This window comes from Parasteatoda tepidariorum, chromosome 1 (assembly GCF_982258835.1).
Source record: "Parasteatoda tepidariorum strain Cologne lab strain chromosome 1, Ptep-v5.0, whole genome shotgun sequence".
NCBI lineage: Eukaryota > Metazoa > Arthropoda > Arachnida > Araneae > Theridiidae > Parasteatoda > Parasteatoda tepidariorum.
Window position 1 is genome coordinate 70,161,177 of NC_141755.1, and position 27,903 is coordinate 70,189,079.

Below are 27,903 nucleotides of genomic sequence, written 5' to 3' on the forward strand. Positions count from 1 at the left end.
GAATAAAATGTAATAAAAATATTCAAAAATATAAATAAGTTGATGCAGTTTTCATATAATTCTTCGTAGTTGTTTCTAATGACACTTAGACAAGTCAAACACGCCAGCCATTGGCCATTTTAGAATTAAGTCAGAAAGACTCGCCTTCTGTTTGACAAGAAAGCACCACCAAGAGTGAATAATTAAGGTTATTTTTCAAGTAATTCTTCATTGTACAAGGTGGATGTAGAATACCTTGACTGTTTGAAGGGAACCCTTAAGGATAAAAGCCACTTCGATTTTTTTTTCAAAGAGGTTTTGTTTATTTAGTGGTTGAGTCTATCAATAACTTCAACCCTGAAGATGCGCTAAAATCTAAAACTTGGCTGAAGGTAAACTAGACTGAAGTTTTCATGAAAATGTCTTTTATTTTTAAATTTATACAGAAATTTTGGATATTTCAAGTTTACAGAAATTCGAACAAGCAATAGTCTCATTTAATTTGAATTTAATCAGGATTTACAATCACTAATTCAACAACAAAAAGGAAGTTGTTAATATTGTAGTAAATACAGAATAATCTGTCAAGCCCAATGGTAATAAATAATGGTGTGCGACAGGGGGATGCATTGGCATGCCTACTCTTCAATTTAGTATTAGAAAGAGTAATAAGATATTCCAACATTAACATCAGAAGAAATATTTTCAATACATCAGTACAACTGTTGGCCTTTGCTGATGACATAGACATTATTGCTAGAACACCTATAGCACTTAAACAGGCTTTTATTTCTTTAGAGAAAGCGGCTCTCAAGATGGGCCTGAGAAAAAACGAGAGCAAAATTTGCCATGTACTAAAACAAGCTTCAATAGCTCCCATTTAGAAAGTGAAGAATATAAATTTGAGGTTGTTCACAATTTCGTTTATTTGGGTTCCGTAATCAACAACAGGAGCAATATTACAATGGAAATCCAAAAAGGAATTACTATAACCAATAAATGTTTTAATGGAATTCGAAAATACATAAAATCTAATGTAATTCATAAAAAAAAAGTTTCATTATATAAATATCCTTTAAGATAAATTTTAACATATGCTTGTGAAATCTGAACCATATCTTGTACGGATGAGGCCGTGTTGGGTGCCTTTGAGAGAAAGGTCTTGAGAAGTATTTTTGGAGGAATTCAAAAAAATGGTGTGTGGCTTCGAAGATCAAATCTAGAGCTTTTTCACTCATATAATGAATCTGATATTATTAACTTTATTAAACGACAAAGAATAAAATGGTCAGGCCGCGTTATCAGATTCGACGAAGACCGTACCACAAAAAGAGTTTTCATTGCCAGACCAGTTGGCACACGAAAAAGAGGCAGGTCGAATTTGAGATGGATAGATGGCCAAGAAAAAGACCTTTTGGTCTTAAAAACTAAAAACTGAAAAACACTAGCAGGAAAAAGGTAGCCAGGAAAAAACTTCCTGAGAAGGCCAAAGCCCACCCTGGACTGTCGAGCCATTGATGATGATGATGAACATTGTAGTAACTGTGTTTTATTCATTTCTCTATGAATTCTATTAAAATAGTCTCCTATAAAAGGATTGCAATCTTAGAACCCTTTGTAAGATTGCTTAGTATTCCTGTCTGTCCCTAATTCAGTTTTTAGGATGACGACGGGTATAAGCACAGTGTTGGATTGGTCTAGGAATTTTGCAATCACTAATTCAACAAGAAAAAGGAAGTTATTAATATTTTAGTAAGTGTATTTTATTCATTTCTCTATAAATTTTATTAAAATAGGCTTCATTAAAAGGATTGCGATCTTAGAGCCCTTTGTAAGATTGTTTAGTATTCCTGTCTGTCCTTAATTCAGTTTTTACGATGACGACGAGTATAAGCATAGTGCTGGATTGGTCTACGAATTTTGCAATCACTAATTCAACAAGAAAAAGGAAGTTACTAATATTTCAGTAAGTGGGTTTTATTCATTTCTCTATAAATTCTATTAAAATAGATTTCAATAAAAGGATTGCAATCTTAGACCCCTTTGTATGATTGTTTAGTATTCCTGTCTGTCCCTAATTCAGTTTTTACGATGACGACGAGTATAAGCACAGTGCTGGATTGGTCTAGGAGTTTTGCAATCACTAATTCAACAAGAAAAAGGAAGTTACTAATATTTTAGTAAGTGCGTTTTATTCATTTCTCTATAAATTCTATTAAAATAGATTCCAATAAAAGGATTGCAATCTTAGAGCCCTTTGTATGATTGTTTAATATTCCTGTCCGTCCCTAATTCAGTTTTTACGATGACGACGAGTATAAGAACAGTGCTGGATTGGTCTAGGAATTTTGCAATCACTAATTCAACAAGAAAAAGGAAGTTACTAATATTTTAGTAAGTGCGTTTTATTCATTTCTCTATAAATTCTATTAAAATAGATTCCAATAAAAGGATTGCAATCTTAGAGCCCTTTGTATGATTGTTTAATATTCCTGTCCGTCCCTAATTCAGTTTTTACGATGACGACGAGTATAAGAACAGTGCTGGATTGGTCTAGGAATTTTGCAATCACTAATTCAACAAGAAAAAGGAAGTTACTAATATTTTAGTAAGTGCGTTTTATTCATTTCTCTATAAATTCTATTAAAATAGATTTCAATAAAAGGATTGCAATCTTAGACCCCTTTGTATGATTGTTTAGTATTCCTGTCTGTCCCTAATTCAGTTTTTACGATGACGACGAGTATAAGCACAGTGCTGGATTGGTCTAGGAGTTTTGCAATCACTAATTCAACAAGAAAAAGGAAGTTACTAATATTTCAGTAAGTGGGTTTTATTCATTTCTCTATAAATTCTATTAAAATAGATTCCAATAAAAGGATTGCAATCTTAGAGCCCTTTGTATGATTGTTTAATATTCCTGTCCGTCCCTAATTCAGTTTTTACGATGACGACGAGTATAAGCACAGTGCTGGATTGGTCTAGGAGTTTTGCAATCACTAATTCAACAAGAAAAAGGAAGTTACTAATATTTCAGTAAGTGGGTTTTATTCATTTCTCTATAAATTCTATTAAAATAGATTCCAATAAAAGGATTGCAATCTTAGACCCCTTTGTATGATTGTTTAGTATTCCTGTCTGTCCCTAATTCAGTTTTTACGATGACGACGAGTATAAGCACAGTGCTGGATTGGTCTAGGAGTTTTGCAATCACTAATTCAACAAGAAAAAGGAAGTTACTAATATTTTAGTAAGTGCGTTTTATTCATTTCTCTATAAATTCTATTAAAATAGATTCCAATAAAAGGATTGCAATCTTAGAGCCCTTTGTATGATTGTTTAATATTCCTGTCCGTCCCTAATTCAGTTTTTACGATGACGACGAGTATAAGAACAGTGCTGGATTGGTCTAGGAATTTTGCAATCACTAATTCAACAAGAAAAAGGAAGTTACTAATATTTTAGTAAGTGGGTTTTATTCATTTCTCTATAAATTCTATTAAAATAGATTTCAATAAAAGGATTGCAATCTTAGACCCCTTTGTATGATTGTTTAGTATTCCTGTCTGTCCCTAATTCAGTTTTTACGATGACGACGAGTATAAGCACAGTGCTGGATTGGTCTAGGAGTTTTGCAATCACTAATTCAACAAGAAAAAGGAAGTTACTAATATTTTAGTAAGTGCGTTTTATTCATTTCTCTATAAATTCTATTAAAATAGATTCCAATAAAAGGATTGCAATCTTAGAGCCCTTTGTATGATTGTTTAATATTCCTGTCCGTCCCTAATTCAGTTTTTACGATGACGACGAGTATAAGAACAGTGCTGGATTGGTCTAGGAATTTTGCAATCACTAATTCAACAAGAAAAAGGAAGTTACTAATATTTTAGTAAGTGCGTTTTATTCATTTCTCTATAAATTCTATTAAAATAGATTCCAATAAAAGGATTGCAATCTTAGAGCCCTTTGTATGATTGTTTAATATTCCTGTCCGTCCCTAATTCAGTTTTTACGATGACGACGAGTATAAGCACAGTGCTGGATTGGTCTAGGAATTTTGCAATCACTAATTCAACAAGAAAAAGGAAGTTATTAACATTTTAGTAAGTGTATTTTATTAATTTTTTTTTCCAATGGCAGGCACTGAATTTGAATCTTTGCCTATACTATGCCAGAATTGTTGCTCATTTCGCGTTACCCAGTGGGCACCTGTGAACCAAAGTCACGGAGGCGAGCAACATTGTCCACGCCACACTGCCACAAACCCGTTTATAGGGTGGGCCACATTCACACATCATACACACACGCAGCAGAGGACAGCATAAAGAGAGAGAGAAACATCCATGCCCAAAGCGGGTTTCGAACCCGCAGCCTATGGCTTCGCAGTCAGGCACGCTAACCGCTCGGCCACCTGGCCGGCAAGTGTACTTTATTCATTTCTCTATAAATTTTATTAAAATAGGCTTCATTAAAAGGATTGCGATTTTAGAGCCCTTTGTAAGTTTGTTTAGTATTCCTGTCTGTCCTTAATTCAGTTTTTACGATGACGACGAGTATAAGCATAGTGCTGGATTGGTCTACGAATTTTGCAATCACTAATTCAACAAGAAAAAGTAAGTTACTAATATTTTAATAAATGGGTTTTATTCATTTCTCTATAAATTCTATTAAAATAGATTTCAATAAAAGGATTGCAATCTTAGACCCCTTTGTATGATTGTTTAGTATTCCTGTCTGTCCCTAATTCAGTTTTTACGATGACGACGAGTATAAGCACAGTGCTGGATTGGTCTAGGAATTTTGCAATCACTAATTCAACAAGAAAGAGGAAGTTACTAATATTTTAGTAAGTGTGTGTTATTCATTTCTCTATAAATTCTATTAAAATAGGCTCCATTTAAAAGGATTGCAATCTTAGAGCCCTTTGCAAGATTGTTTAGTATTCCTGGTTGTCCATAATTCAGTTTTTAGGATGGTGACGCACATTAGAGTTGTGCTGGATTGGTCTAGGAATACACCGAAGCCGAAAATATCCAGAGAATAGAGTGGCTATCAACCAATCTGAATACTATGATTTATTTGTGGAATACTCTTGGCAGAAAAAAAACTACAGCTCATTACCATCAAAAATTTCCTGAAGTTAAGAACTGTCTTAAACGCGCAGAAGGACTCCAAAGACTCAAGATCAGATATAATGTCCCAAAACATTTATAAACCTCATAAATGGCATGAGCTTCATTGTGAGACTTACAGTGCTGTCAGGATGGTTCATACTTAATATTAAACTCTCCAAAAGTGCCACGTTGCTTAATTTGTGAGTCTAAACTCATGCCATTACTTTTTATACTCATTCTTAACATATTTAGATGTATTTTTGTACTTAATGTCACTTAATTTGGTTTTCTACTTCTGAAGTTTTCCGAGAAATTTTGTTTGTTCCTTGATTTTCGGACATGAGTGCATTTAAGATATTTGTCCATTTTAAAATATATACAGCTTGCTTTCAGCAAGATAGTAAATAGATTTTGAAGTAAAAGCTTTGCATCTAGTTTAAAGCACTCGAAATGTTACTTTTTTACTTTATTTTTGGTAAAAGATTCAAATACCGTTTAAGGCAGGTTTTGTGAATTTAAAATCTTCGAATAAAACAGGAAGAAAAAATTTCCCTTTTGTTCACTATAGGTGTGCTACTAGTATGAATTTTTTTATAAGAAAATGGAGAAATTGCCCAAATAAGGAGGGACCTGATAATAAACTTTATTATTTTTTTTATAAAATAAAGAAAAAGAACAACAATGCTTTGTTTCAGCGAAAAACCTCAAAAATGGTTTCATTCAGAATCTTTCATGAGCTTATATAGCATGTCTTCATGTTCCATGTGTAAGAGATAGGAATACACATCATGATTTTCATCTTCGTCTTCATCTTCATCAGATATCGAAGAATCGTAATGAGGATGATCAAAAAACTGGTAAGTAGGATCTTTATTGAAATCCAAATCGTATTTCTGACATATAAAGCGAGCCAAGCTGTAAAATGATAAAATCACAATATATTTAAATATAAAAAAAAATTTTAAAATTTATTTCAAAATATGACGATATCTGTATTTAAATCAGAATCTTTTTTTACAATATTTATATTAAAACATAACAATATATTCAAATAGTATTTACATTAAAACAATGTTTCTCTATATTTTTTGATTTTAAAAAAATCAAATGAAATAGCAAAAAAAGATCTGTTTTAAAAAGTTCATTTTTACTATTTAAAAAAAAAAAGAAAACAATATCACACCAAAACAAAATGTTAGGAGTTAACAACATGCAACTGTGATATCTTCAACAACAGAAAGAAAAAAGAAAAGGGAAAAACAAAGAAAATTTTATATTGCATTAAGCATATATTTGCATACAATTGCATTATATTGCATTATTTTATATTGCATTATTTTATATTGCATAACAATTTTTTTGTTGCATTTATACAAATACTTGATCTTGCCTGATTTAAGATTTCAAAGGCGAAATTAGTTTTTCTCTTAAAGCTACAGACTGATTTAAAAAGAATCTAGTCTATTTTTTGTGCAAAGTTTAAAAACGGTATACATAACAGAGGGTCGCATAAATGGCTCAAAATTTTTAAGATAATTTGGGCACATCATGAAGATTAAAATTGTATAGGAACCCTTGCCCGGAAATATCGTCGTGTGCGGCAAGGGAGGGCTCTATATTATGACCTGTTCACAGGCGCTCGAAGAAACAGTTCAAAATAGGGTATGACGCAATTCCGGTCATGGGCTTCTATGCAATTTTTATCCAGGTGATAAAAATTAAAAAAAAAAAAAAAACGTCCCTGGAGGGTAGAGCGTTCGCCTTCCAATGAGGTGAACCGGGGTTCGATCCCGGCGATGGCTGGTCGATAGGAATTCCGCATCCGTCTTGCACTGACCACAATGCTGACATGAAATATCCGCAGTGGTAGACGGATCATCGGTTAGAGTCCCCTTGCCGTCAGGCTAACCGTGGGAGGTTCTCGTGACCTTCTTCTCCATGTAACGCAAATGCGGGTTAGCTCCATCAAAAAAGTCCTCCACGAAGACAAATTTCTCCCAATACTCGATCCAGGAGCTCCCTTGTCTTCTGGATTGGGTTCAAAATTACAAGGCTGCGGAGTTGAACATTAGTAGTCGTAAACCCATAAAATTGGGTCGGCTGTTCAACGATGGTTATAAAATAAAAAACTCCCGTAGAAGTTTGTCGCAACGTTTATGCGACTCCCTGTTATATATAACGGTTTCAAACTTATACAGTTCGACAAAAATAGATTAAAAATGCCATTTTTAAAAAAAACTGTAGCAGGGAGGAAAAAAAAGCAGAATTGGAAACGGAATGCAGATTTGAAATCAGAGGAGTAAAAATATCCTAGATCCGTTAACAAAATCTGATACTACGAAAAAAAGAGATTTGTTCTGTAGTATTATCTTTAATGTTTGATATATATCGACAGTATATACAACTGAAAAGAATATCCTAAACATGTAAGTCAGAACCCAAATAAGTAAAACAGATACAGTGTTGGTGTCATTGAGCGCCTGCATATTTCAAATAAGCTTTCACAAATTTTATTGATTTGAAATAAGCTTTCACAAAAATATTTTTCTCAAAGCAACGCACCCAATCACTTTTCTAATTTTCCTCGCCATATTGACTTGATGTTAGTTTTGTTTAAAGTAGTATAAGTGCATGCTAACTTTAAATTAATTGAATTATTTTTTTTGCTATTGTTTTTTTATTATTATTTTTTACTATTATAAATTAATTTAATTATTTTTTTTTACTTTTCCCAACTTCCGTTATTTCTTTTTTTTTCATTTTACCTGGCTCTTACCTTTTTTGTTTGGACATTGTTTTTTTTGTTCCTAATTTCATGTGTGCTTAATTCAACTTACCGCACTTTTAGAAAATGCAAAGTATTTCTGCCTTGTACTTTTTTTAAACAGCTATGCATTTGTCCATGTTGAAAATTCATTTTAATACATTATTTTACTCTTTCATATAAGGAAATACAAAAAACTAAATTTTCAAGGAATATTAGAGTGGTTTTTTATTACTTCTTGATGTTAAAGTAGAATCAAGATTCATTAAGAATTACGTTTAAATTCGTTTTGTATTTTTTACAACTCAGAACCTTACAGTAGTATCCTCAAAAAGTATGTAACTCTAACAAAAAAGCTTAAAAACTATTTTTTGAAGAAGTTCTTTTATTCCTTAAGTAATCCTATTAAATTTTATTTATTATTTATTGTAATAAATTTGTGATCTAATACAAAATTATTTTTGATACTAACTTAGGTCTATAGTTCAAAAGATCTCTAAAATTAAGAAATGTATGTGGGTCAGGACAAACAACTTCATTTTCAGACTTGTTCGACTGGAACTGCAGTGCACCTATATAATTCAACAACCTTATAAAGCTATTTAGTTTTCAAACTATATACGTTATTTTATTATAAATTTTTATGAAAATGTTTAGATTGTAGAAGAGTGCGACGAGCTCTTTGCATTAGCTTATAGCTCTGTATTTCCATTAATGTAACTTTGGATTGCGGCTTCATAGATAGCAGAAAGTTGCAGTAGAAAGTCAGAAGCGGCTTGTGGCTTGGAAGAATTTGATGAGGACTTGGAATTTGGTCCGAGGATTGAAAGACAAATTCACGATTTGTGTGTTTATATTCCAAGAAATTTTTTAAAATATATTCGTAACTGTAATTCCCTGTCTACTTATACTCACCCGCTATACTTTTTACAACTTTTGATTGGATAATCTTGTCGAAAACATTTCACGGGCAAAACGTTGAAATACATCATTCCTATCTGGTCAGATGCCTTGGTACTTGCTTCCCTCAAGCAGTTACGGAACAAATCATCACATTCGCAGGTGGGTCTGAAAAATATTTAAGGCAAACCTATATTTGCAGCAGGATGTAGGAAAATTATAGTTAAGCATCCTAATATACTCATCACAAACAGGACAGCTGAATTTAAAATAACACGTTACAGTTGTTGTGATACAAAACTGTAACTGCTATTAATATCTGTTACAAATTAACAAATTTTGGGTTCAGAACTTCCTGAAATAGATGTAGAAACTGAAACATATCTTTTATCTCCCCAAATTAATACCTATGATGGATTAACCTACGATACATCATAGATTTATCCATCAGATGACAGATAAATCACTCATCAGAAGGGGGATGATTGAAATCAGATGATGGATGATGAAAAAGCAGATGATGTATAAATCTATCCATCATAAGCGTTCCTCAATGGATAACACGTATTCCACTCAACGTTATTCCTTAAGGACGTTTTTATTGACTAACCTGAATGAGGCTGTTATCTTCAAAACCAGATGAAACACGAAATCTCCTTTTAAAATTTCATAATGCACTGTTAATACAAAATGTACTTTACATAAGTATTTTTTTTATTAATTTAGAGCCTCTATCAGTAAAAGTTTGAAAAAATACATGCTTGTTGATACAGTTAGGAACTTACAACTAGATAAGAAGTGAAGTAATTATACCTAACCATATGATTTAATTGGATACCAGTATGCAACGTGACGCTTGTTGAACCTGATTGGCTACTAAATTGACAAATGACGCGATTTACCAACGAGGACGTCACTTTCAGGTTAACTAATTGTTTTGCATTTTTGCCTATTATTATTATTATTTGTATTTTATGAAAGGCCTTTGGAAGCAAACACGACTCTATAAAAGATGCACAAATACCAGTTATCCAAAATATTGACCCGCTATACTTCGTATTTAAATGTGTCTCTTTCTAAAGGGACATCTTTACTGATATGTAGCGCTGCAGAAAACAAAGGTCATTGGGGTACTGGAAGAAAATATTTGCATCGCTTAAAATCGTTTCATTTTCAACTAATAGTTTAATTTGACTATTAACCTTACAGGTGAGCTGAAATAAAAGGCTATTGGCAATGGTTTGGGAATTATCCTTAATGAAGATTTAAAGATTGTCTCATACATGCGCTATATTACCATAACTTTGAGTGAAGAGCTTGATGGTAATAATCACCCGATTTCCGCCCCATGTTCCGAAACTGCTTAGCCACGCAAATTATGACAATTTAGTTTCTTGTTGTAACTATTGATTCAACTATATTTATTGTAAACCTATTTAGTGTCTTTTCTTGAAGTGTGGAACAGAAATATCATGTTTTATTGCATATTTAAGAAACACTGATCATTCTTAAACACTTGCTATAGATCTCGAAAAAAAGGCCATAAATCCCTAAAAGTTATTTGGCATTTACTCATTGAATCTGTTTCGTGTAGAGCGTGGTCCGTTAAAAGAGACCAATAGACAATCTATTTCATTTTATTTTGGCAGTTACTCAAATCTCTTTTGTGGAAACCGTTTTCTGCGTTTACTTTAAAAGGCAATAAAATTGTAATTAGTTAATCGAGAACTTTTGTTCCTTCAACATGAATAACTTCATTTTAAACCTGAAAATGAGATTTTTTATTTCGCTTATAAACTTTCCGAAAAAGGATAAAAGTTTTAATTAGGTGATTATTTAAATTACGCAAATCATAATTATCTATTAAAACCGCACACAAATTGTTTACGGCATTACAAGTTCTAATATAAAGTTCAATTTCAAAAAGTGTACAAATAATTTGAATATCAATTTACTGTACACTCTAAACATATCGATGTACAATAATGTGTTCAATGTATAACAATCAATTCAATATATAATAAAATGTCCAAAGTGTTACAAACAGTTCGATGTATAATAATTTAATAATACGGTCACCTTAATACGGTGTTAAATTGAAGCTTGTATCTGATCAAGCTGAACCGTAATGTCATGTGATCAAGTTTAAGAAGTGAAATGATATGTTTCAAATCAACACCATATTAAGCCATATTAAGGTTTAACCATATTATCATGTAGTCAATACAAGAAGTTTAATAATATGGTCCAACTCAATGTCAAATCAGAAGTTAATCAAATTTAAACGGTTTTATGGTTCAAACAAGCACCAAAATTCCGTGTATAAAGGAGTTCAAAGACTTACACGGTTACGGGTGAAATGTTATCCAAGCCGTATTTTTCAGTAAAGGGCGGAATGGTGTCATTACAATGGGCATGAGCGCGACAGCACATGTCAGCCTCTATTTCTGATCCAAGGTCATCATCATCCACAGATATATTGCCAGCACCACACCATTTTGTACCTAAAAATCCAATTGTCAATAAGAATATATATCTGTATTCAATGTTTAGTAACTTTCAAAATACTATAAAAGCAGAAATTATCAAGGATTTGTTTTAACAAGAAATAAAAAGAAATATCTTTATATCAGCGTGTTTAATTTTCGTTTTTTGTCAGTCAAAACGAAAATCATAAAAGCATAATCACAATTCTACGAACAAAAGAGTGATGATTTTTATTATTTCAAAAATATAGATCTATTTTTTTACGTGTTTTCATCTAAAAAAGTTCAATGCTTCGATAGCTCTTTAAAATGACTTGAGATTTGAGTTACCCGATTTTCCCGACAACTACCTGTTTTAAACTGCTTTGTTGGTTAATGAAGTATAAAACTCCTTTGAAAGTGAAAAAAATGAGACTTTATGTGTGCTATAGTGCTCCACAGAATTGTAACCTCACTATTTGAAGTTTTCAGTTATATAAAATAAGGAAAACAATAAAAAAAGCCGCAACATTTGGAAAATTTCCGAAGCCGTGCACCCCCTTAAATATCAGGAGCATACCTGGATAGAAGAATAAACCACTGAAGAGTCCAAACTTATTTATGACATCTTCGACACTTCCTTTCGTGAATACTCCTTTTGCCTTTCCATCATTGCATACAGTGATTAAGGCCATCAACTTATCTTTGTCCTCTAAGTACTGATCTGATTTAGGGATCTTGTCCAAAATTTCATTTATCAGTGCACTGGAATAAATGAAACAATATATATATATATATATATATATATATATATATATATATATATATATATATATATATATATATATATATATATATATATATATATATATATATATATATATATATATATATATATATATATATATATATATATATATATATATATATATATATATATATATATATATATATATATATATATATATATATATATATATATATATATATATATATATATATATATATATATATATATATATATATATATATATATATATATATACACATTTATATATATATATATATATATATATATATATATATATATATATATATATATATATATATATATACACATTTATATATATATATATATATATATACACATTTATATATATATATATATATATATATATACACATTTATATATATATATATATATATATATATATATACACATTTATATATATATATATATATATATATATACACATTTATATATATATATATATATATATATATATATATATATATATATATATATATATATATATATATATATATATATATATATATATATATATATAAATGTGTATATATATATATATATATATATATATATATATATACACATTTATATATATATATATATTATTTGCGTCGCACTAGAGCTGCACAATGGGCTATGGGAGATGGTCTGGGACATCCGATGGATCCGAAGACATGCCATCACAATTTTGATCCTCTGCAGAGAGGATGGCTCCTTCGCTTTGATAGCCCGAAGACCTGCATGCGAAGTCGAGTCCTTTACGGTAGAACAGTTTAACGAGGGCCGCTATCGCGCTCTACTGGGAACCGTGTCTTTACCATCAGTACACTGAGGGACGTATATATATATACAAAGAGAGAGAGAAATTCTAACAAAACTAACAAGACCAATTTTGTAATATTTTAAAACTTTATAGTAAATAAATAAGGCAGCTCTAAAAATATTATCTTGAAATACTATTTAATGAGAAGGAACTGGTGAAATCGTGCTGGTAAAGTAGTAAAATAATACACGAAGTAGTAGATAGCAAAATTTTAGCAAAAGATTTCCTTAAAATTGCTTGAAATTTTATATTAAAAAATATTTTGGTGGCAAATATATTTATTGCTATTTTTATTAAGAATATTTTTTTTGTTTTACGCAGCAAATTAGAAAGATTTTTTTTTAACTTTATCTTAAAAAAAAAGTAAACATTTTTTTTTAAAGTAATACTTAGTAATAAGTAAGATATTACCCTCACTTAAGATTAAGTGAGGGTAATATCTCGAAGTTAACTAATAAAGTAACACTTACCTGTCTCCTAAAATGAAACAATTTGTTATCTTATTATCTGCTCTTCTTTGAACTACGACCAGCTTGTCATGATTGTCATCGACAAAGTATGAATAGACAAAAGTTTCATTGCTCCCTTTTTTCCCCGATGCAGTCTGCTCTAATCCATCGCTTGTAGCAAAGAACAGATAAACAATGTATAAAACAATAACATTTAATAATGCAACCATTTTCAAGATGCTAAAAGATCAGAACCTATCTAATACAGCTGACTATAGCCTATGTTTGTTGGACATAGTTGATTAGATTGTAAAGATATGAACTTCACACATAAGTTATATATACATTTCTTTTATTTTCAGAATAAGAATGACCTTACATCTTTGCACACAATCGTAATGTATCAAGAATATTTGCGATTGAGGGACAGTTGTCTGTGAATCAGACGCAAGTAAAATAACAAGAAGATGTAATGTATTTTCAAAAATGGCTTACGCAATTATGTGATTCGAGTGCGTTTCTGGTTCTTATGTAAATTTAAGATAAATTTCTTAAGTTATAACCTTTTCTTTCATTTTCTATCTGAAGAAGTACAGCCAGCGTAAAAATAAAGAAGTAAACACAATGTCATTTTCTCGCTGCTATGTCATAATTGTAATCATAACTTTTTTTCGGTCAAGGAACGTTTTTCTGTTCCACATCTATTTTTTTTCTCGAGTAAAAATCATAAAATGAATAAATAATTTGTAATATTGCGAAACTTTCCCTTCATTCCATAAGATTATTTGATTACTTACACAAAATTCTACTTACGCAAAAAAAGGAAAGAAAAATATTAATTATATTGTGTTTTAAACTCTTTGTGAACATTTTATTTGGTCTTTGAGCTTAATGAGCTTACAGCTGATCATTTAATATTTTTCGCGGTTACATCTGCTTTAACTTTTTTTTAGAGTTTTATAACGATAAAAGAAAAGAAAACTTAGAAAAATGAGCAAAAGCCAGAAAACAATAAAACTTAAAGATTTAAAAGATATAACTTTCGTAACACTGATTTTGTAGCAATTTACTTGCAAGGTGCTCTGGATTTTCTACATTGCAAGTCATCCGGAGAGAAGCGCCACTACATCAGTGCATTCGCTCTCGCATATTTAGCGATCAAAAACACATACTTACCAACTAATAGATATCTTACCATAAAAACATCTACTTATGTTTTTATTAATACTTACATATGTTTTTATTAATATGATTTCGCGTATGCGATATTGGAATTAAGCAGTCTAAATTTTAACCATTTTTAGTTTAGCCAGAACACTTTAATTTTACCTGATTCTCTGTGATGTATGAGTTTAAATCGTTTCCTAATAGCTACAAGCAAAACGTATCATGATCTTATCGCCAAAATGATTCTATCGTGATCTTATTTATTACCAAACAAAATTTCGTTAATTCCCTTTAGCTGGAGAGAATTTCTACCGCAGATCTCTGTTGAAAATACAAAATAAAATTGTATTCGGATCGGTGCGACAAAATACTTTTATTATTTTGCTCCCAATTTAAGTTTTGACTACTAACAGTTAAACAAACTAACTGATACAAGACTTAAAAAAAAGAAGAAAAAAAAGAAATGAACAAAATAAATGAAAAGAATTTTGTAACTACGTTTTCTAAATGTGCCAAAAAGAAGAAGAAAAAGCCGTCAATTTTAGAAAAAACGAATGGCTGAAGCGAAAGAACGAGGTTATATATATGTATATCTAACCTTTGAACTTTTAAATCTAATAACTAGAAAGAACAACAAATAATAAAAAGTAGAAGCTGTCTAGTAAATGCCAATTTAAATAGATGATTTTTAGAAAGGATTTTAAAAAAAATTGCAGAAATATTTGAAAGAAGTCCTTTTAGATCCTTCGCAAACAAAATTGTGCTTCAAAACAAATGTTATGACTTTTGAAATATGTGGTGGAAGAAAATCTTTATTTAACTTACAATAGAGGGTTTCTCTCACTTAAATTTTTATTAGGGCAAAATGATAATTCAAAATTTGCAATTTTAAATTCTTACTTCTTATTTTCTTAAATTATTTCCCATCTTCATCAATAAAAACCAGAAATTCCCTTTTATTTCATTCCTTGTTTGAACTTTGGAGTAAAAATCTTTCCATTAAGACTTTTTAACGTAAGAAGATATTAATAATTAGGGGGTCTGAACCACCTGATAGCAATCGCACTTGAACCCGAGGAACCTATTTCGTAATTCTTTTCGGATTGCTTTGTGATACTTAAAATAAAAAGATTTTATTTCAATATTATTGTCTGCAAAATCTTTTGTGTTTCGACCCTTTGTTAAAGATATCAGAAAAAAAATTGTTTTCTTCTGATATCGTTATTGTGCTTAAACAACTTACAACTTCGCCTCCTCTATAAAGCACCTAATTATTTTTAAGCACTACCCCACCTTTTAAAACATCTTTAAACTTGTTTCTTATCAATATCAAATGCTGAATTGACAGAACGCTGCATGGAAAACATTAAGTAAAATTTTTTAACAATTTCTACTTGATTACTGGCTTATACAGTATAGGGATATATTCCAATTTTTAACCATCATATTATAAAATTTAAATCGAATTTTAACAGCGAAGTCATTGAATAATTTTAAAATACCTTATATTTGCAGATTTGTCTCTATACAGTGCGCAGTAAAGCCATGGTACACTTTTGACCGGCAAACAATCAACAGTGCACCATGACTTTACGAACTCTAGGGTGGTAATGAACCGTAAATTAACAAAAGAAACTAAAATAGTGTAAAAGCCAAAGCAAATGCAGAAACAGAATATTAAGCGCTAAAACAACTAGATGAGAGAAGATCAACTCAAACACAATAAAATGAAAGCAAAAAACGTACAGACGCGAAACAAAGGGAAAAGATTCATTATCATGCATTATCAGCTGCCTTCTGAGGCATGTAATGTTACATGTAAGCATGTAATACTTAAGCAGGTCAATTTATCACTTTCGGATGATGATGATCAGTCTCTTGCATGAGCCGATTCCAAAATGAGACATGTTTATCTCCTGGAGGAGATGATTTTTCTTCTCCTGCTGGATAAGCTCCTGTACAAAGACATATTTATCGCATCAACACGATGATGACACCACTTCTATAGGAAGAGATTTTGAATTAAATATTTATTTCATTAAAACGACTATAATTCTAAGCATTGAAAAAAAACTAAAGAAACATTGAGGAAGGAATTCGCTTTCAAACTTAGTAAACACAGATAAATTTTGATACTATGCAATATTCGTTTCGTAAATGACTTCTTAAAGAAGACTGCTTAAAAAAGCATAACTTTTGTTTATTATTATAAATATTATTTAAAATTGACTCCTTGGTTAGGAAAAACACCAGAGTAGGGAATACCGGGTAATGATCCGTAACGTGAAAAAAAAGGCAAAGAATACTGGTCAAGTGTATAGCAGATGTAAACAGACAAATTGCCCTTAACTTCAAAGGAAACATCAGCGTAAGGAATACAAAGCAAGCAGGCAGTATTCCAGACAATAGTTCTTATTTTTCAAAAAAATAAAAGCGAAACAATTACCAAGCAAGTGTATAACAGACGTTTTTGTTACATTTCCCAAAATACATGTTTATTTATAGTAATAATTGCCTGTCGGATAAATCGCGATAGTAACCTGGTAGACATTTCCCAGTATACACTTACCCTGTAATCTCTGCACAGTTGATTTCAAAAATAAAGGGTCATTGCCTGGTACTCTCTTCACTATTGCTTTTTAAAGTTTAAGGGCCATTGCGCTTTATTCCCTACCTTGACATTTTTATTCTATCCTCTATGTGAAATTTATTTCCACTTTTAGGTTTAAAAAAAGACTATTTCCAAATTAGAAACAGAATTTATCAGCTATGAATGTCTTAGCAATATGTGGGCACTCATTTCCCATCTTACTCCCTCCGCTATAAACAAAACAAACAAAAAAAGTCCTATTCCATAGGGATGGATCTTAAAATTGGAGAGCTAGTCTAAATATCAATAAAAATATTTTTATAGTTATATTTTTCATACATAATCTAAATTGATTCTGAATTCCCATTGCTACACTCTCAGAAATATTGCTTCAATGTTGAAGCATAGTATTGGGACCTTGAACTGAGTATAATAACGTGCATATTTGCAACGACTTTCATAAAGTGGTGAGTTGAACCATGTATAATGTAAAAATTTTTGGACCATTTGAACCATAATATAACCAATTGTAATGGATTATTTTTCGACAATACGAAAAAATTTTGATGCGTAATAAAATTGGTCAGTTTGGTTTTCTTTCTTAAATAAATATATATATAAAGAGAAAAACAACCACATGCGTCAGAAAAACGACAAGAAGGAATACCATAATGAAATACTGAATTTCAAAACATGAAATGATCTAATCAGAAATGTAAAGTAAAAAAAAAGGTTTATACTGTTATCCTTCCCTATAAAATTAGTTAATTAGCTAATAGGTTATTAATTTGTTAATCGATTATACAAGAACAGACTTTTAACAGTAAATTAAACCAATCTGAAACATAAACAAACAAATTAAAAACATGATTGCTTACGCATGATTATTTAAGAAGTTTAAATGAAGTGAGAGGGGATATTTTAAAGCCAAACGTGACTAAATTCACTGTGGTGTGTGATGGTAATAAAAATTCTGACACTGACAAGTTAACCACAGATACCATAAATAACGAACAATCCTTTGAATAATTTTACAAAATATTTTCGAGACGGTTTTTTTAAGAAAATCCTTATCATTTTCGTTCGTTTCTGTTTCTATCGTGTCTCTATCTTCCTTCTTTTTTTTTTACGTCACTGAACGCGAACCAAAGATTTATGGTGAATTCTTTCACTTTCAAGTAGAAAATTCTTAATGAATTGGGCAACTTAAATGACGTATGCTTGAGCAAACAAAATGTAACAACCCACCCTCGCCTTGTCTAAATAAAAACGAGGAACTGACCACGAACTAATTTCAACTGAAACCTGCTTCAGGAATACAAACTTGAGCTTGTTTAGTATAAGACATCTTACTTACCGTTAAATTCATTTCTTCTTCTGAAACTTCATCCTCTATTTTAATCCGATTAAATATCGCTTGTGTGCATCAACAAGTTCTCCAACAAGGGCACCATCTTGTTTGATAAAACTATATTTTTGACCAAGGATAATTTGTTTGAAGTGTGTAAATTTATTGAATCCATGGCTTACAGCGAAGGTCCAGACAAAGGCCATGCTTGGGTCATTGCCTTTACAGCTGGTATGATTACGATGATTCTATCCGGTATATCGAAGATGGTCGGAATTCTGTATGTTGCTGTTATTGACACTTATCAGGTCAGCAGGGGAGAGGCAACCTTGCCTTTTACATTCAGAAAGTCTTTGAGATGTTTAACAGGTATGTTATGTTCCTTTTCTATTTCCATGCCTGAATGTGATTTTTAACGAACGTGAACTACAATAATTTAAAGAACATGAAATGTATATTTTGCCTAATGAATATCAGTTGGAATTTTAAAATGAACATGAATTATGATATTCTTTAATAAGCCCGGATTGTTTTGTTCTTGCAAACATATTTAAATGTCCATCAACTGCTCTATTTTAATGAACATGAATTAGGTCATTTTAATGAATCTGAACTAGAGTTTTTAAAAGAACGTGAATGACCATGAACTTTAACAAATATGAATAGTTTTTTTTTAAAATAAGCATGGATAGAGTTATTAAAATGAATGTGAATTGTGATACTAAATTGAATACGAATTAGAGTATTTAAATAACATTATTTAAAATTTACTGCAAAAAAAGATTTTTATTATCAAAATAAAAAATTCTAGAATTAGTTTAAGTGTTTAATAAATTAATGAAATATTAAAATGGGATTTACTCATAATTCTCAAATAACTAAATATTTTAGTGCATAAAGTTTAATTGCTGAGAATAATAATTTATTTATTATAGTGTACAATTAATTTGTGAAATATTTTAATGGCATTAATATTTTATAATATTTTTACATAATTAATGTTTTTGTCACAAATGTTGCGAATTACTTTTTTTAATTGATACTGTTAAAGATGAATGTATGCCTTAAAATCAAATACATCAGTGCAACAAATATTAAACACTTTAACTGATAATATCAATACTTCTTTTTCTCGTCAAAAATTGTTCATCCCACTTCGAAAAATCAAAATTTATGTTTCTGAACCTTAAATATTTCTTGAATTCAAAATGATTAAAAAAATTAAGTATGTTATTATCAAATATTTATTGGCATTATTGCATTCCTAAATTAGGTCCTATTGTTGGAATTGTGGGACAAAGATATGGCATTCGAGCTGTTACTCTTGGTGGTGCTGTTATTGCTGCTCTTGGTGCCGCTCTCAGTTTTCTAGCACCGACTGTTACTTGGCTTGCAGTCTGCTGGGGTGGAATTCATGGTAAGTCGCTCTGCTTTTACAGCATGAAGTGAAAAAACTTAATTGCTTAACATATATGCAAAACTTAAAGTGCGGTACTAAATTGTTATCAGAATTTATCTGATCTTTAAAACATTTTTTTTCGAATCTGTTTATTTAAATAATTTACATCGGATTTTTACCTATTACTTAGAAAATTGCCGTTTTATTTATAGTTTTTCAAAAACTTAAATAACTGCTATCAAAATCCATAATTTAAGCCAGATCTATTGCGTTGAAAAATTTACTTGAAGACTCTATTCATTTTTTTAATCATAATTTGATTCGTGACTCAAATCCTCATTCAAATCATTTAATTAAATTGATTTAAATTACTTTGATGATTCTTTTTTTATCAACTCCAGCAATGACAACAATAAAGTATGTCGAAACTTTAAGCAACTTTAACTCAAATAAACTTTTAATTTTAATAATTTTATACTTTGAAATGTTTCACTGTGTAATCGTAGTTTTTACGTTAATTATGATTAAAAGACTCAATGTTAGATTGAAAAAGCAGAAAATTCTGCAAGATACCTTGCTGCATATTTTCTAGCTTTTTACATCCTGGTAGGCATTGTGAGGATATTTTAATAATTTTGAAACTAGTTGTACTCATTTGTATATTAAACAAAACACGCTATCTTCAGTTAGAAAAGATTACAAAATTATCTTGCTCTTATCAGAAGTCAAATATTTTAACTTTATTCATTTCTTCCGTTTTATAAGATGGAATTCGAGAATTAAATGTAACAATGTTAATATAAAGAACGACTTTTTTAACGATAACAACGTGAAAAATTTATATACGTAATAATTATTAATAACAACTATAGTGATAATAGCAATTCATATTGCGCACAATTATATGAATGTCAAACATCAATATTACGATCCACAGCACTGTAGACAAATATAGTTTTCAAATAGTAATTAAAACAATGTTTTCTTGCTGCAGGATTTGGAGAAGCATTCGCTAACACGCTGTTTCAAGTTGTTGTTAACCAGTACTTTGAAAAATATCGATCAACTGCATCTGGAATTGCCATGTCTGGAGCTTGTATTGGCTCCGTCTTCTTCTCTTTCCTCATCGAGTTTTTGAGAGAAACCTACGGATTGCAGGGAACCTTCCTCATACTGGCCGGAGTGATTTTACATGTGGTTCCTGCAGCCATGCTATTGAAATCTCCCAGTTGGATCACAAATCCAGAAACAAAACCTGTTGAAAGTGAGTATAAACTATATGAGTATAACTGTCTGGAATAACTTTTGTCATGTTACCTTTGATCCGGACTTATCAATGTTCATAATATTTCATATATTATCATCAGACATCATAGTACATCAGATTCATGCAATCTGTTCCTAATAGTAGAATGCTGTCCCAGTATCAGGATAATGTAATGAATAAGGCTTTTCCTCTTAATTTTCTGATACCAAGTAGAATGTTATAGTATGATGCTTTGTTCCATTAAGTAGGATAGTACGACTATACGATGCTACTTAGTTCTTTATACCACTAAATAAGTACCACTAATGATACAGTATGCAGGAGGTTTTTAGCAACATTTTTCGGTGGCAAAAAAAATCTTACTTTTCTATTAAAGTAAACGCAACTTTTTAACTTATACGGAGTTTCCCCTAATTCTTAATATTTATGGTTTTGTATTCCGGTTGACATTACCTCAACTGCATTGCTAAAAAAATGTTCAAAACGTTGAACGTGAAAAATTGAACATTAATAATTTACAATTGCTTTAACGTTAGAATTGTGTCAAATTTAAACCATATTACCGCCAAAGATTTGCTTTCAAACGCAACGATATGTTTTATCAATATCAAATTGAATATATATGAAAGTACTGGAATATCAAAATAAACAACACAAACATGTTTTGTTGACTTTGAATAATATCATAATTCATCAAATTCGAATTTTCTCTTCAAAATGAAGATGTATTTTAATATTTTAGAATAACAGAAAACTTAAAATGCTAAAGATGTTTCTTTATTTTTTTACTTCAGAAGCACAACTGAAGCGAATTTTGAAGAACAATGGCCCTGTGTACAGTGTTCCGAGCGATTACATCAAATCTAACGCAGAAAAAAGAAAAAGCATCGTATCTCTGAGTCCCAGTCTTTTGGAAAAGAACGAAATCATGAAAGCATCCAACAATATTATGAAATCACACTCGGCAGCTAACCTTATTTCCACACTCGAGAAGAAGTTGGAAAACGAAAAAGGATTTGACAACTTAGTTTTCGCTTTAGAAAATGAAAAAAACGAAACTAAGTCTTACAAGCCCGCATTGGAGAAACAGCTCAGTTTTCAGGTATTTTGCATTTATTTTATTTATTTATTTGTGTTATAAAAGATAAAAGTTAATAAGTTAAGAAAGTAATTGCATTCGTTTACACTCTTCGGCTCAAACTGACCAACACTTTGATCAGGCGTGTTATCATTACTGATTCGCAGATAGATTTGTTCATTTGTTTAAACGCTCTCACGTTTTGTACAAAAGTTAGAGTTAGATGCTTTGTATATTCTTCTTTTTTACTACATCTATTCTTTGAAAGAATAAAAATTATAATATATATGAAAATAAAATACTGTTAAATAAGTTGTATAAGATAAAGCATTACCGCAACAGCTCGTTGTAGATTAGAGGGGTCACGTTGGTTAAGGCTCTACAATTTCGTGATCAACGGCATGATGATGCAAATGTGGTCAGCACTGCCATACATTGGAGAAGTCACTGAGTAGTCTGTCCACAATGGTTGCTCAATGTTTTTACCACTATGCTATTGTCATTCAAATCAATTATACGCTTTATTAAAAGAGCATTCACACTGCTTGCTAATAAATCGCTCAGAGATGCGAATTGGAACATGATTGGCGAGTTTTTCAGGGGAAAATGTATTTTCCCTTGAAAAACTCGCCAATCATGCTCCAATCATGACCTCGTCCGCATCACTGAATTTTCCGCATACAGCGTGAATGGTCCTTAATACGACTCAGCGGTGAACACTCACAATTTTCAGATTCAAACACAGAAAAGTTGTTTAATAATTTGTTTAATTGAAAGTTTTTCATAATAATAATTATTCATTAATAATTATTCAATCAAAAACGATAACCTTACAAAAAAGCTTACGATCATTAAAATTTTACTGTAGATTTTTACTAATTTATTGCTAATTTATTGTATTTTAGAATCTTTTCTCGACTTCCAAGGAAAACAACTCAACACCAAATTCCCGCAACTTAAGTCGCCAAACATCTCTGAAAGAAGACTTTCAAAAGGAAGACATAGAAAAGAAAGTTGAAGATGACAAAAAAGAAAGCGTTTTGGATAGTATCAAAACAATTGGCAGGCTATACACGAATCCAATCTATGTGCTTGCATGCGTTGGCATGGCCACATATGTATTCATTTTCATTCCGATCATGACCAGCATGATAGATTACAGCCAAGATAAAGGTCTTCCTGATTCTATTGGAAAATACTTAGTCCACACCATGGCCGTTGGCGATATTATAGGTGAGTCTATATAATGTTTTTCCATTATAATGAAAACATTTAGAACAAGCTTATGAATATCGAATTAACACTGAAACGAACATACTTTCACTAAACCATTTTCGCATGCAAAAAATTTTGAGTTATTTTGTGACCATTTTTCAATCTACAGTAATCATTATTTTAAAAAATAATCATTGTTTCAAAAGTAATCTTTACTTTAGGATCTTAAAAATATAAGCATAATTAGATTGGAAAACACAAGCATACTCTTGATGAGGTTACAAAATTGATCATCTCCACTTCCCGTTACCTCAGATATTTTTATTGTTGTTTCATTCAGTTGCTAGAACATATTTTCCAGGGAAAAAAATGTTCTCGATAAACAAATGACAAAACAAATATTTTAACTCGCCCTACACCGGTCTTTATAAGCACTGTTAACTTTGATGCAAACTTGAACTTTTATCATCTTAATATGCAACGCAGGCAGCAAAATTTATTCAATTACTTGGGTATTAAATTACAATATATAAACAGTATAGCTATTGAGTGACAGTGTATGAGCAATTTAATTAAAACTAATATCAATTACGAAGTATTTTTTCAGGAAGTAATCTATTTTTATATCCCATCTTCCGAAATAATTTTGGATGAGCACCTGCTTCTCATATGTTCGAATTGCAGATGAATTCTAACCTACTACCCCCAGCCAACGTAATTCACTGTGTTGTAAAAAATATCACGGAAAATTAATCAGAATATCGTTACTGTTGAACTTACCAGTGGATATTTTCGTGTGATTTAGTTTATGTCTTTATGTAAAGCAAATTCGAGTTTAGTTTCATCGACCACAGAAGTGGAAAATTCAAAATCACTAGGTTTGAAAGTCAAATGTGTCGCAGGTTCATTCTGTGAATCGGCTATCATTCCGGCAACAAAAAAAAGACATTTTTTTTAAAAGATTTGTTCAGTTTTAATGATTTCGATTTAATAATATTTCAATTTAATATAATTTTAATTTAATACAATTTCAATTTAGTACAATTTAAATTTAATATAATTTTACAAAAATGTAACTTTTATTTTTGTTCTTTTCAACAGGCCGTCTCTGCTTTGGCTGGGTTACTGACAAAAACTACATTTCTCTGCCCCACTACATGATTTTAACCTTAGTATTGCAAGGCACTTTCCTCCTACTCTTACCACTTGCGTCATCATTATGGGCATACCTCATATTGCTGGCTTTTTATGCCATGACTGCCGGAAGCATGATGGTCCGACTCCCAGTCATAGTTCTCAAAAATGTTAAGAAGGAAGAACAGTCTGTTGCCATGGGATGTGTTGGATTCGCATCTGGATTAGTACCTCTTGGTGTGCCATCTTTAATTGGTAAGATATTCATAATACTTTTTGCCTTCTCATAAAAATACCAAAAATATATCCCGTCTATTAAGTTTCCATTATTGTAAACATGTTAAGGCCCGGTTTCTTAAGACGAGAGCCTTCTCTAGACGTCAGCGGGAAGTTGATCTACCCTAATGTCAACAAAATACTGTTTTGTAAGCTCAGCGTGAGCAGTCGTTCCAACGCAGACATTATCTTGCATTGCGCATGCGCTAATGACGTAAACAAATATTTATTTTGATTTTGTAGTTCCTTCCTATAACTTTATGTGCTATTGTCGACCAGTACTTTGGAGAGAAAAAAAAATGACATTTCAATCTGTAACCACAGATTGTTTTTAAACATCAAATCTTTGTAAGATTTAGATTTTACATTATACAAATTAGGTCGTTTTGTAATTTCAGAGAATAATTTCTCCTTGAAATCAAAATCTTGGCCAATTTCAATGCTCTGTTGGCTGTTGTCCGCCATTGCTTCTGTCGTTAACATTGCGTTACAATCCAACTGCAGTTGATAAGGACGGCAGTTGTCGTTCAAGCTGAGCGTTCGATGACGTATGCTGTCTAACTCACAAATTGACCAATCAGATGCTAGCGCTCACTTCAAGCTGATGTTTTGCAACGCCGATCTGTCCTAAGAAACCAGGCCTTTAATTGTACAGTAAAGTTCCTTTGTTAAAACAAAAATTCGCTTTGTCAGTACACAATATCAGTTTATGTTTTTATTGTAAGTCTAAGGTACTTATGTATAATCCCGTCAACCATTTATGCCAAAAATAAAGTTAGAAACCGTTCTATTTTAAATATCCTTTCCTTCATTCAATAAGTTATATTTGTATTTTGTCAATTTCTTTATTATCAATTACTGTATGACATTAAATTTGAAAGATATCAAAATGACTTTGGCGTGATGTCGACAAATATGGTCGACGGGATAATGCATCAGCACCGTCCACCATTATTTAATAATAAAAAACACACATTAGTTTTGATCTATATGACGCACATTAGTATTTGGTATTTCCATCGCCTTAAAATCGATTGGTGTGCTGGAAAAGCAGAGAAATAAACAGACAGATATATCCATTCAAAATGGTGAATCGAGAAATCAGTAATCCCTATTTCATAAATATAAATATTGATTCTCATGACCCGTACAATCCAACCTTAGTATTAAAGACATTGTTTCCTCTCTAAGTGCATTTATTTGTTTCATATTTAATAAACGTGTTTCCTAATCCGACTGGAATATTTTAAGTATTTACTTAATAGACTACATTCGCAAAAAGAAAAGCTGCAATAATGTAGCGTGTGTGACATTTAAAATATACGTGAGCTCGAGCATTAAAAAAAATCGGTTTGTAAGTTTCTTCATTTCTTTTCTACTTTTATTGTAAATAACACAGTAATCAGTCGAGTATTAGCAGATGTTGGTAATTTTGAATACATCTTCGCAGCATTTTTCTTTTTTTTTACTTTATCACATCAGTTTAAGCAAATAATTCGGAAGCATATTCATGCGCTCTTGTTAGACTTTTTTTAATGATGAATTGCTTTGAAATAATAAATTCAATGTTTCCAGTAGACCTCACTATAGCATAACAAATAATGGAAAAGGAAGCGTTTTCTGTGTTTCAAAAATCAATATGAATGCATCTTAGAGCATTTTTTGCACACAAAAAGCTTATTCGTCTTTAAATCATATACTTATGTTTGTAAGTGATATCTCATGTTTGATGTCTTCTATTATTTTTTTCATTACAGGTCACTTTAGAGACTATTTTGGATCATATGATGGAATGTATTACTTGCTTGGTGGATTGTCAATATTGGCTGGTGGATTCTGGGTATTGGAACCGCTTCTTGTCAGGCTTAACAGTCATTTGGAAAACAAGAAGCAAAACAACGTCGACGTTTAGGCAAAAGGGCGCTCGCTGCAGCGAGTGCTTGTCATCAAAAAAAAATTCTCTACGAGGTCCGAGTCTTCTCTTACACGTCATCTGATTAACATCCATCAATGAGTAAAATTAAACCTAACTTCTTAACGGAAGATCGAAATGACAAGTTCCAGTGAACAGAGAGAAGATTTCACCAATTCACCTGCTAATGAAAATTAATGCTGCGAGAACATTATGAGATATCCTCTTGTAGCCTTTGAATGCAGATAAGGAAGAATTTAATTTTGGAAAAAAGAGAGCAAAGTGGAAAATACGAGTTCACTCAGAATGAGCTGTAAGCTCAAACATACCTTCTTCAATTAAAAAAAGCTGAACAGCAAAAGAAGTTATGAGCCGGGTGAGAAAAGGAAAGCTACAATAAAAACTAAACGATACAAAATATACGCGAAGTTGCAACAGAAAATAGAAGCTGCTACAAAAACTAGAAGCTACTACAGAGGCTAGAAACTTCAGCGGAAAAGTAGCGCTGCGCTGCAACATAGCTGGAATGCTCCAACAGAACCTGAATGCTCCAACAGAGCTTGAATGCTCCAACAGAACTTCTAGGCATTAGTAGAAACAGAAAGATCTAACAGATCTAAGAAGTTCCAAAAGAACTAGAATGCTCCAACAGAACTAAAAAGCTGCACCAGAAACAGAGAGCTGCAAGAGAATGTGGACGGAATATCTTCGATCTACTGAAATCTCATTACTTCTCATCATTTGTTGTATGGAAAATGCATAATATGCCAACCATGTTAGTTTATTCATCAAATTAGTACTTTTGTAAATAATATATTTAGGTTATCAAATTGAATAAATTTTTTATTAAAAAATTGAATTAAGACTTGGTTTTGATTTTGATGTTGAAACAAAATTTCTTTTATTTCTCATATTTCACTTGATATTGGAAATGCTTATTTTTATTTTATGGGTGTTTTGTATTTCACATAAGACGCAAACAGGCACGGTAAGGAATATACTTTAATACATTTTTTGAATTAAGCATTTTCTCTGACCAAACGGTAAAACATTTCAGTGACATAGCAAATATAAAATTCTTCAAGAATTGACACAGTGTGACATCCCCCTAATAGCAACTATCTCTAAAATTTCTTACCACTAGGTTAGAGAGTGTTCCTCCAATATTTAAAATTTTCGATAATCAATATTTCATTTCATATAAGACCC

At 31.1% G+C, this 27,903-nt stretch overlaps 2 protein-coding genes across 2 annotated transcripts; one reads left to right on the top strand and one right to left on the bottom strand.

Annotated features, from left to right (window-relative positions):
• Positions 1-5,715: 5,715 nt before the first annotated feature.
• LOC107453236 (uncharacterized) lies at positions 5,716-13,779 on the bottom strand. Its single transcript, XM_016069974.5, has 5 exons — positions 13,330-13,779; positions 11,806-11,990; positions 11,105-11,264; positions 8,776-8,928; positions 5,716-6,011 (listed from the first exon to the last, which is right to left on the bottom strand). The coding sequence occupies exons 1-5, from the start codon at positions 13,536-13,538 to the stop codon at positions 5,813-5,815; spliced, it is 906 nt and encodes a 301-aa protein (XP_015925460.3). The 5' UTR covers positions 13,539-13,779; the 3' UTR covers positions 5,716-5,812.
• Positions 13,780-18,359: 4,580 nt separating this feature from the next.
• On the top strand, positions 18,360-27,553 carry LOC107453255 (monocarboxylate transporter 9). Its single transcript, XM_016070013.5, has 7 exons — positions 18,360-18,782; positions 19,687-19,830; positions 20,807-21,076; positions 21,874-22,181; positions 23,063-23,390; positions 24,474-24,761; positions 26,540-27,553. The coding sequence occupies exons 1-7, from the start codon at positions 18,587-18,589 to the stop codon at positions 26,692-26,694; spliced, it is 1,689 nt and encodes a 562-aa protein (XP_015925499.1). The 5' UTR covers positions 18,360-18,586; the 3' UTR covers positions 26,695-27,553.
• Positions 27,554-27,903: the final 350 nt, after the last annotated feature.